Source organism: Dreissena polymorpha, chromosome 14, assembly GCF_020536995.1.
Source record: "Dreissena polymorpha isolate Duluth1 chromosome 14, UMN_Dpol_1.0, whole genome shotgun sequence".
Taxonomy (NCBI): domain Eukaryota; kingdom Metazoa; phylum Mollusca; class Bivalvia; order Myida; family Dreissenidae; genus Dreissena; species Dreissena polymorpha.
This window is the reverse complement of record NC_068368.1, coordinates 55,673,632-55,685,991: the sequence shown is the minus strand read 5'-3', so window position 1 is coordinate 55,685,991 and position 12,360 is coordinate 55,673,632. Positions and strand designations below refer to the sequence as shown.

The 12,360-nt window shown below is 35.9% G+C and overlaps 1 protein-coding gene across 6 annotated transcripts in view; it reads left to right on the top strand.

Moving 5' to 3' along the window:
- Positions 1–4,825: 4,825 nt before the first annotated feature.
- Positions 4,826–12,360, top strand: part of LOC127857873 (cysteine-rich motor neuron 1 protein-like) — a 33,775-nt gene continuing 26,240 nt past the window's right edge. For 5 of the 6 annotated variants that reach the window (XM_052394587.1, XM_052394589.1, XM_052394588.1 and 2 more), the window contains exons 1-3: positions 4,826–7,604; positions 9,571–9,768; positions 11,773–11,961. In XM_052394587.1, the coding sequence (XP_052250547.1) occupies positions 7,541–7,604; positions 9,571–9,768; positions 11,773–11,961 (451 nt within the window). In that variant the 5' untranslated portion in view covers positions 4,826–7,540. The remainder of the gene's footprint in view (positions 7,605–9,570; positions 9,769–11,772; positions 11,962–12,360) is intronic. The other variant, XM_052394585.1, reaches the window with a different exon arrangement.

Sequence of the window (12,360 nt, the reverse complement as noted above, 5' to 3'; positions counted from 1 at the left end):
GTAGGATTTTCTTGTAATGGCAGAGTGACTGTATGTGAGAGCAAGGAACAACAACTCTGCGTGGAGATCACAATCGAGCCAAAGGAGCAAAACTGGCAACAAACATTTGTCATAATAGTGTTCTATAACCTATTTTCAATTTTGTTGGTATGTCAGCCGTTCATTGGACACAGACGATTAGCGGAAGTGGAGGAAAATAAAAACATTGATTTTGCAATCCTGAAAGATATTGTTTTCCACGCTTAAATCACAAATATTCAAAAGGAATGGATCTTGAATCAATTTTAGCCGGGAATGCCGATCTGCTGCAGACTATTGCAGCGCTAAATTGGGCACAGACAGGCGATGCTTCCATGTTCGAGAAAATTGCAACTCTACGTGTTGGGTTAGTCTCATTTATAAGACGCGCAAAGAATTTAGAGATACTTTTTATATGGGCTAAATTCTTTGGAACGTCTCATCGTTGAAGGACCTTTTTTGTGGTGGAAACCAGAAAGTTTTAATTTTCATCAATGTGCGTAAAATTGCAAAATAACATTACCAACTCATTCAGTTTTAATTCAGAAGTTCATTTTTACATCAAATATCGTCGATTCGAAGTTAGAAAGGCATACATTCTTCAGTTAAACTTCTGCTTAAATCGCAAAACAATCACTGACCTGTAGCCATGTCATGAAACTGATTTAAATATGAACCAATCAGAAGCAGGCATTACGCCTTTTACGGTGTAACGTGTACGCGTAATTTTATTTAACATGAGCTTTTAGTTTTAACACCAACTTTTACGTAACTAGATCTAGTATGCTAAACTTTGTCGATTTAATAAGCATATGTTCAAAACAGATATGGTGCAGTTTCTATTCACTGTTCTAAGTTTCAGGAAGTGTTTATGCATGTCTTTTTCGCAGCTCTGTCTGTGTTGTTTTATGTACTTACATTCTACGTTACAAAGGACAGTATACTGTACGATCTGTATCAATATTATTTATGTACAGTATAAAAATAAAAGATGTAATTTATTTCAGAACTTTTTAATTGTCAATTTAGAAAAAAAACAATGCTAAATTAATCCAGAAAAGTATAACATCGGTTTACTATGTAACGCGCTGCACCACAACAGACGAACGCAAACTGTATTTTACGCTGTTTATTCTTCCACTTTAAACCAGATGCTTAACATCGAGGTCGTGTTATCGATTTATATCTACACAGCGAGCTAATCGAGAGATATTGAAAAATTGAATAGTGGTTGGATTTAAATTGCTCAGGCGTGCAAAATTCAAAATGTCATTACATAATTTTTACGGAACATTATCGAGAAATGAATTATCTACACAGGTATGTAAATATTATTGCAATCCGTTGTTATGAAGTGTCTTATATCGGGGCTTGAATGTTGCGCACAAAATCCTTGCGCAACAATATAGACAAAGAACAAAAAATTCCCACCACATAATTGGTCTTTCATCCTTTGTACGCTCCAAATATTACCCATATAAAAAGTAGCTTAATATTTAAGAGCGTCAAAAATTTGGACTACGTGTTGGGTATGATGATACATTTCATAGGCCTATGACTATGTACTTGAAACTGTCAGATATCTGCAAGTACGGCGGAGCTGGACTGGCAGGGCGGCGGCTGCCACCCCAATATTTTAGGCAAAAATGAAATTTCGGCAAAGACCTTTTTCATTTCAATAAACTATACCTGTATATTTGAAAATATCTTTACCACAAAAGCAAGGTAATCACTCTTTCGCGGCTATGACATGTGTATTGTTGATTGTTATCACCCGCCTGCGGTAATATACGTGTCAATTGATCGGTTGTTAATTGATGGGTCTCTTTTCTAACGATAATCCCTTTATTTTTAAGTAATTAATCCTGGGAATCTTTGATTGTCTGTATGATCTATCATCTAAGCCTTTGCTTCTTTTTATAAATATAAAGTAAAGTATGACATGAAACAAATGTGCCTATATCCAATAGTTCTTATTTATCAGAAAATTAAAGATACCTCAAGATTCCTGGATTAATTGTAATAACTTAATTACTTCAAGATGCCAGTGAATTAATTGTAATAACTCAAAGTAAATCGATAATTCTAAAAGCCTTATTTAATGTTTTTTACCACTTTTTTGTGTCATTTCAATATCATGAATATGTCTACTCTAAACCAACCAACAAATTTCAAATTTCCAAAACAGAATTTCGGAGAAAAAAATCCTGAAGAACGTTCTTTCAACCCACATGACAGTGCCCCAGATAAGCTGCAGATTTGCGTCTTGTACTCTATTGAAATGTTTAAAACGTCAATAAATATAATATCATGCTTAAAACACAAAGAAATATAATATCATGCTTATTGAAAACGCAAAGTTTAATGCGTACGATATAATAGCTTCTATCGAAAATGCTTTGCTCTTTTTCGGTATTTTCTCTTTGGAATTATGATGGTATCGCAGTGATGGTTTCATTTAGCAAGCGCCTTGATGATGGAGCAGGAAAACAGTCAAAGTTATTCATACGCTCTGGGGACTAGATTTAATAGTTAAATAAAGCGTCTGACCAAATTATTTACAACGACATACATATGTTTTCAATCTGACTTAATCTGTCGCTCATTGTGCACGTATTTGTAAAGCGTCTGTACTCTCAGTTTCTATTATGATGCGAAATAAAAATGTCTAATAGAGGTCGAAAGGCGTCCGCGATTGTTGCGCCAAAATATCAGTCGATATGTTTGACAGTTACAAAGATGTCAGTTAACATCAGTTTTTTCCAAAGTTTTAAGTTTATATTATGGACAGTTTCAATTATTAAAGACGCTATGAAACATCAGTGGATTGAAGTTAATTATGATAGTTTACAGTTCTATATAATCAATACAAGGGTGCAGCTTCAACTGTAAAGCAGCAATGATTTTAAGGTATGCATTTTTATACGCCCGTTTTAAAAGACGGGACGTATTATAGTTTCACCCTTGGCCGCGGGCGGCCTTCACAGCAGTGTCCGCTCTCTAATTCAAATAGTTTTCTTCCGATCTTCACCAAACTTGGTAAGAAGTTGTGTCTAGATAATATCTAGGTCAAGTTTGAATATGGGTAATGCCGGGTCAAAAACTAGGTCATGGGGTCACTTAGTGCATTTCAAGGAAAAAGCATGGTGTCCGCTTTCTAATTGAAGTAGTTTTCACCCGATCTTCACCAAATTTGGTCAGAAGTTGTGTCTAGACAATATCTAGGTCAAGTTTGAATATGGGTCATGCCGGGTCAAAAACTAGGTCACGAGGTTACTTGGTGCATTTCAAGCATTTAGCATGGTGTCCGCTCTCTAATTGAAGTAGTGTTCATCTGATCTTCACCTAATTTGGTCAGAAGTTGTGTCTAGATGATATGTAGGTCAAGTTTGAATATGGGTCATGCTGGGTCAAAAACGAGGTCACAAGGTAACATAGTGCGATTCAAGCATTTAGCATGGTGTCTGCTCTCTAATTGAAGTAGTTTTCATCTGATCTTCACCAAATTTAGTCAGATGTTACATCTAAATGATATCTAGGTCAAGTTCAAATATGGGTCATGCTGGGTCAATAACTAGGTCTCGAGGTCACTTAGTGCATTTCAAGCATTGAGCATGGTGTCCAAAACCTTCGAACTGGCGTATCTTGTGACAGTTTGGCACTCTTGTTTATAACTCATGTCACCCTATTTCAAGAATGAAATCACCCTATTTTTCAAAATCAATGGGTGAAAACCCAATCCCCAAATAATTATCTGGGACACTGACATGATCCCTATTGTTGTGTCGGCTGCTACAAAGTACAAACTGCGACATATAGAGATAACTTCTCCATCATATACTGGTATCTGTCTGTCACAACTTTTGACATTCAGAACATGCCTGCAATAGACGTGTATAAGGTTAGGTATCGGGCATAAAATGTAAAAACGCACCAGAATGCGCCATTTGATGCTAAAATTTGAAAAAAAATCCAGGGGAGGTCCCACTGACCCCCAGTGCCACCAACGGAAGAGAGATACCCCCTCCCATACCAAACCCTCCGCCGCCCCAATGTCAATTTGCTTCCTACGCACCTTATCTGCAATCCATACGTTTCAAGAATTTTGAAAATCCCCTGTTTTAACCAATGGATGACATATGTTGATTGCTATTATTCAATTTGGTTTGTTGTCATTCAACTTGTCATAAAAATTAAATTTATCAATTTACATATTTGGAACCAAAATGTTATGTAGATGCTCTAACCTCTTTTCAGTTTAGTTTGTGTTTGACTTTGTGTAAACTGCATGAGCAAGACAACTTCTAATTGTAGTAATGATAAAGTTGAAATTAATAAGACTTGTGTGTACTGTAGTCTGTAGTGGGTAGTGCACAGTAGAAGATTATTGTTTAAAATTGCAGTCTTAAATTTAGTTTAGGCATTATTTATTAAAAACAATTAAATTCTTACACAAAATAAAGACAAAGAAACAGTTACTAATCCTTTTGATGAGTTTTTTGTACAAATAATCTGTAAATGTGAAATCGTGAGATTCAATAGCTCTTAGTTTCAAACACAATTCTGTTGCTATTTGACTGTTGCTTCTGCTCGTCATTTATAGCAATTCATATTAACAATGTGTTTTCCTTTTTCAGGTATGAATTGTACAATCGAGTCAGTGGGCAAAGAGAAATTGATGCTCTTAGGAACCAGACGATAGCGGCAATTGTGAAGTATGTGAATGACAATCCAAAAGCGAAACCAGAAGACTTGAAGAAAGAAATATCTAAGCATATTTTTGATTTTGCGCACAAGCTTGAACAGCTGTGATGAGACATTTCGGCTTTTTAGTGAAAAATGATGTTCTCGCCAGGAGAGGAAAAAATAGTCATGAATGGGCTTGTCTACAACAAAATTAAACTGTACTAAAAATAAAACAGAAACTGACTTTATTTTTTAACATACATTTGAAAGGATGCGTAAAAGATTGCTTTGCTTTTTATCATGATCATGAATTGTTGTTATTTTCTTTCTTCCTTACTTGTACAAATTTTATGTTAAAATTCAGCGATTTTTATCCTTCTTTATTAAGTACCGAAAAATGGCACTTGCCCAATTAGAAAAAAACTACAAATTTCCCTATATAAGCTGTCAAAAAAATTCACAAGTGAAGGTTTCTAAAAACAAAAATTGTAAATAGATAAAATGCAACATTTAGTTAGTTTCCAGTTGCAGCTCTATGGCTTGAACCAAAATAAATATAATACTGACATCTTGACAACATTTAATTATCAAATATAAAGAATTCGGGAGCAAAAATGTAAATACACAAATTTCTCAATATGAAGTCTTCACTTCATATTTTCATATTCACTCGAATTTTACCAATTACAGGGTTTTCACGCACAATGTGCCCAATTTAACTGGTGCCAGTACTTTTCCCATTTGGGCAAAAAAATTGCTGAAATCTCGCCTCCACAAAATTCATTCATACTGGTACGTCTTATTAGCATTATGAATCTAGTTAACATAATCACATTGTCGCTATTGGTCCTAACATACTGTGTCTATCCTCTATTGAGCCCTTTTTAGAGATGAGGAATATTAAACAATACCCTCTAATGAGACTGTTTATAGATATTTTTATTCTTGTATTATTTAATTGTGGTATATGTATGCTTTGCATTTGAATTTTATAGATTTGTGTGTATATTTTCTGTGATATTCTGTCAAGGTGATCAAAAGTGAACTCAAAGCATTGAATTTTCTGTTTCATTCTAACAGAATTCACTAAGGGAAAATAATTAAACATTGAATTACCTTAATCTGTAAATGATCTTTAAGGAGGGCAAAATTTGACCTTTACAATTCCTGTCTTACCTACATGTATAACTGCCATTTAAATAATCTTGCACAAAGGTCAATCATCACCAGAAGACGTGTTTCAACCGTCTCCATACTTTAAAGGTCAAAGTCACATTGTTTCTTTCTCAAATTTGACCAAACAAAGTCCTTTCTTTGTTTTAAAATTGCTGTTTATAAATGGATTTGGAAATAACAATTTGAGTGTAACACCCTTCTGCCTACGTCAAAGCACTTAGCGGTCAAAGGTCAAATTTGACCATAAAATGACTTGTTTTAAATGTAAGTATAGTTTTGTGGCAAAAGACACATTTCTTTTTACATTTATGTTTGTTAATAGACTTTGGTTAAAGTTATACCTGTAAATGTTGTGTTAGTTTCTCTTAGTTTGCTATAAAAAAAAGTTGTATAATGTGCATTATGATAAAATGTGTATAATAATGATACTCCAAATGGTTGTTACCCTTCATCAAATGTCATAGCAAGATTCAGAGACATGGTATATATAAATAAAATTGTGCGAAGGTTCGACTTTAAATCACACATACTTATTTGAATGAACACTTTTCTACTGTGCACTTTGTTGGATTTGTGAACTCAATCTACGTTAAGTTTTGGCAGAGCTCTTGTACCTAATTACGCTTAATTCCTGAGCTATCCTCGTTTGTTTTTTTACAATAATCTTTTGATATTAAAACTTAAAACAATACACAACTGAACAATTACGGACATCAACTGACGCATAAGTGTATCCATCATGGCAGATGTGACAACCATTGTTGTGTTTCAGTTCCCTGCTATCCAGTTCGAATGTCAATGTAGCAATGTCGAAGATGTCAAAGGTCATTCAAAGAAATTAATGCTTTTAGACTTAGACCATTCTCCATAATGATTTTATAGATAATAATTGCCACCATAGGATTTCTTAGCGGCCTCTATACAAAAGTACATAGACTTAGAATCAAAATGACTAAAAGACATTTCTAACAATCAGTCCATTGTGCAATCATTTGGTTGTGTCATTTGACCAGAAAGCCGATTTTAACAAACCATTTAATAGCTGAAAGTTCTGTTTGCAAGTATTGCGGTGTAAACAATGCAAAATCTAACTGTTGTAACAATATGTTTTTTCTTTTGGCTGTTCGGAATTGCGACCAAAAACGGTACATAGGGATTCTATTCTACGTGGCAGACAAAGAAACTGGCACCAAGAATCGGACCAGTGCACGCTTTGAAATAGCTCTTTGAATCATTTTTTGTTTGTCTCGAATTCTAAAGACTTGAATCTCTGTCGAGCTGTTTCACAGTGTACGTGTATTGTTAAATAAAAGTGTCACATTTCATCAAATTTAATAATGATTACATGTATTAGTTTACTCTCTGCAAATGGAAACAACTGGATAACAATGATGGCAATTATCTGTATTGTTCGCATGAGTGCAGCCTAACTTAAGATTCCTTTTAGAATCATTGTGGAAAACCACGAGTTTAGAATTTATCTTTAAACGCCTTCGTTGTTGCGTGATAATACGTAAAGTTCTTTCAGAAGGTATGTACTTTTATCTTCTATCACTTCCTACTGTCGCACGCTGCTAATCGTACTCGCCAAGTAAACATCTGTCGTGCGAGCGGTCATTGACATTGATCAAGTTACATAATTTATGGAATATTTTATTTTATGGTTGGAAACATGATTTTACTAAATTTGGTTTTATTAACTTTGAATCACGTGACAACTGGAGGTAGGTTGTGTATGATATTCAGTTATATTTTATTATTATATATACTGTTACATGTCTACTATTCCTTAAACGTAAAGTAAATAATTGTGGGGCTCATAATGTTCATCAAACTGCCTTTAAGTACTAAAGGACTGCAAAATATATAATTACATTATTTTATTGATCGTCGTTTTCTGTGATTCGTAGATGATATCAGAATTGTTTTTGGTCGATAGATTTGCTGTTTCGGCAAATGCCATAGGAATTCAAACATATGGTAGCAGTAGTTATAACTCTCAAAGTCCGAGTGTTTGTTTTCGTCTCATTCATTTCATTTTGTTAGTTGAAAACTTATGTTTCAATTAAACGTCGGATCACTTCAAAAGACCAATGAAACAGTTATAGTTTCGAAGCGTAACACTGTTTTTCATATTTCCGTTTTTTTAATGGAAATGTATAAGGGCATCAAAGGATTATGTCAGTTAATTATTTTATAACCAACATCACACTTGTATACTAGTTACGCCATAAAACGTTTTTATTCTTTGCAAATTAACACTGACACTCCATTTGAGGACCCTTGATAAAACACCGTTGTTGAAATGTTAGTAACTCGTTTCACGAATTGAGACAAGCGGGTGATGCATTTCAGGCAACAATATAATTAAGTGGGTTATTACAACTGAATGTAACATTAATAACACATTTACACCTTTATTGAACAAAACGTATTAACATTACAAATATGTAACATTAATAAATGTGTAGATTAATATTGTGCTTATGAGTTTCTTCGAGAATAATGATTATGTTAAAGTATTCAGAAATGAAATTCGGTAGGAAATAAATAAGTAATAAGCTGCAAAACAAAAGTAAAATGAGGAGGTGACCCCCTAGCGATCGGGAGGTTCTTTGTTCGGTATAACATTTTCCAACAAAGACACTAAGTACTGTTTTTTTTCAACGTATTGCAGAGTGTTTCCATGCATCCGTGTCCGCGCTCCGTGTCCGCGTTCCGTATACGGACACGGAGTATCGTTTCCATGCATCCGCTTATTATTTTAGCCTTTCCGTGTAAAAAAACTCGTTCCAAACGTGTTTGAAATATATACTGTGTCTTTTGAAAAGCGATTATAGAGTGTACAATATGCAGACGATATATATTCGCATATTACTATTCTCACTTACCTGAAACGCCATCAATTGACATTTCGTTGGCTATGCTTTTCCAGATGTTTGATGCAATTTCTTTGTCTTTGTATTCTTTTATACGTTGGTTGTATATTTCAGGGTGATCCCTTGCTAAATTTATTATTTTTTTCACTAAAATCTATGCTTGAAAGTCGGCCTTTCATGTTGACTGAGTCCACGTCCGTGAAAAATCGCTCACTGAGCGATTTTTCACGGACGCAATACGCGGACGAAGAATGCGGACACGGAACGCGGATACATGGAATCGCTCCAACAGATTTCAACCAGTTCGTTTTTTCGCGGACACGGACACGCGGACACGGAACGCGGACGCGGAGACATGGAAACCCGGCCTTTTGTATTCTTTCATACGTTGGTTGTTTATTTCAGAGTGATCCCTTACTAAATATATTATTTTTTCACTAATATTTATGCTTGAAAGTCGACCATTCATGTTCACTTCCGTCCGTGTACTGAGTCCGCGTCCGTGAAAAATCTCTCACCGAGCGATTTTTCACGGACGCAATTCGCGGACGAAAAATGCGGACGCGGAACGCGGATACATGGAATCGCTTCAACAGATTTCAACTAGTTCGTTTTTTCGCGGACACGGATACACGGACACGGAACGCGGACGCGGAGACATGGAAACCCGGCCTAAGACTTAATATGTAATCGAGCACAAATAAATAGGATTAAAAACAACTATCAAGTTGCGTCTCGTGCGATTTCTGCGCTAGGTGAAATATTCTGTTTTTATCATACTTTTCTTCAAAACTACGTCACATTATCCCAGCCAAAGATGACCACCAGGTGGCGCGACGCTACGGAATGCAGCCGTTCCCGATGTCGGGTCCCATGGCGTTCCCGGGGCTGGGGTCATCGTCGGGGGCGGGGATGGGGAGTCAGCAGTGTATCACCGACGACATCGTGTGTCCCTCGTGGTGCCTCATGGAGGACGAGTGGGGCTGCAAATACTGCCCCTGTGCCCCGGGTAGGAACGTTTCGTATATATTTTAAGCTTAATGCATGTGCATAAAGTGTCCTTCCAGATTAGACTGTGCATTTTGCACAGGCTAATGAGGGACGAGACTTAACGCGTTTATTAAAATTTTCGTTTAAAGTAAGACACGTCTAAATGAAAAACCAGTCTAGGCGGATAGTGTCTACCCTGATTACATGTAGCCTGTGCGGATTCCAAAGGCTAATCTTAGACGACACTACGCAAATGCATTAAGCACAGTTTTCCCAGAAAGAGGCTCATATTTTGATGCCCCACCCATACATCGGATTTAAAGTATTTGCTATTAACAATTCGTCCGTCGGATTTTAGCTTGCAATCAGCATATGGTTTTTACAAAATAGGAATTATTGTGTACGCTGGAATCATTTTTAAACATGTACAACATAATCAGATGCAAAATGCGTTTGTTGTCTGTGCGAACACGTAAATATCATGTCACGAGCGACTAGCGCCCCATGAAAATACAAATGTTTCTTCATTAGTGGCGAAACGCGCAATATGTCACGGATTCAAAAATCGTATCACCTATATCATTCTAGTATACATAAACACGTTTCCTTAATTTTATAATTGTTGTTTAAGGAATGGCGTTTTAACATGAGAAAATTCGTGGTGTCATTGAAACTAATGCCCGGCCGTTAATCACGGGCGCCAACTCTTTTTTGCGATGCATTAATAAATGAGCCAATGCCACTACCGATGTAGCGCTCAGGCCCGAATGTTTTGAAATTTAACCGAAACATTTACGTGGTGATTAGGTTTTAAATGTTTTTTCAACATATTTCGCATTATTTTTAAAAATCGGCCAATGAAGTGCGATATAGCGAAGATAAATTCATCCAAAAATGTATAGAAACAAACAATCACAGCCCATTTGGAAACGTGAGGACCTTTATACGTTGTGGCATGGTATAATTCAAAAAAGTAAATCGATGTCTTTTGCCTATGTGACGAGCTCATTCCCAGCCAATTAAATTGCTCATTACATAAAACGATTGCTTTGAACATGTACACGCTAATGCATGCACAGGGACATCGGCTTCTAGCCGATCTAATAGATACATGTGCATTTTTCAAAAAGAGATGTAGCCAATGCCAAGGAGGTGGCGCTAAGAATAGAAGGTGGCGCCAATTCACATTTATAGCCTTTTTTAAAGTAATATATTTCAGGTAATTGTTTCTATTATGTTTACAGGACTTACATTTATTTTTGTAAGTTGTCTTCTTCAGCACATTTGAGTCGCGTGCGTTTTAATAAGAAAAAAGTAGTTTTCTTATATTGTCTTGATGGATTTAAACGTTCGTATTTGTAAGATGAGAACATTTAACATGTATTATACAAAAAAGGTTAACAGAAAAAGACCGAGCTATCTTCATTTTTTGGAGTTGATAGTGGGAAAAACAACGTATACGAGCCTAATTAAGATTCGTTGACACATCCTGATACATTGTTGATACATCCTGACTTGGCGCCACTTCCTGTCGTTAGCGCCATCTAATCAGTATTGGCTCCATCTCTTTTGAAAAAATGCAAAGTAATATATTACGTCGGCATGAAGCCAATATTTTTGTGCATGCAGCATCTAATATATGTTGTACGCAATCGTTTGATGTCGTTAGCGATTTAATTGGGTGGAAATGTGCTCGTCACACAGCAAAAACTCATCGAATGCTTTTTAAAACTCCACCATGCCACAACTTATTAAGGTTCTCACGTTTTTAAATGGGTTGGAAATTTATGTTTCCGTTCATATTTTTGTTGTGAACAAATCTTCGCTGAATCGCACTACATTGCCCGGTTTTAAAAATAATTCAATATATGCTGAATTTTTTTTATACAATTATCAGTTACATGTTAAAACCATCCGGGCCTGAGCGCCACCTCGGAAGTTGCATTGGCTCATTCATTAATGCATCTCTAAAAAGAGGTGGCGCCCGTCATTAATGGCCGTTTTATGGGAACTGTATTTTCAGCCAACGGCATGTCGCCGCCCCGTGTAAACAGCGGGTCCAGCAGACCGGAAGTGACACAGCGGAAGGAGGAAGACAACTGCATTGGTACTATACTGTGTATGCTGAGCTGCAAGGACGGGTACAAGCTGGGACCCAAACAAGAGACCGGGTGTCAGTCGTGTTCCTGTACAAAGAACAAAACCGAGGACGGTGAGATTGAAATCCCACATTAGTTCTATTGTGGGTTTTCTATTTTTTCGGATTTTTTTTTCATTAAAGTCAAAATTACATTTAAAATGCATTCAGTTTTATATCACAAATGAAAAAAAAAAATCACACGTGAAGTTATAATTTTCCGGAAGAAACAGTTACGTCGTAATTATAATAAGCAAGCTTTATACTGTTAGAGTGATGGAGACAAATATTCGATTATTAAAACTAATGTGAAAACTTATATGTATTTATTGTGTTAAACTACAATACATAAGAGTAGACGTAACTATACAGTGCTACGACAAACTTTTCAGACCATTATTTATCGTGATTATCCTAAATGTGTCGTGTTCTGTAAAAACTGGGTATAATGCATGTGCGTAAAGTGTCGTCCCA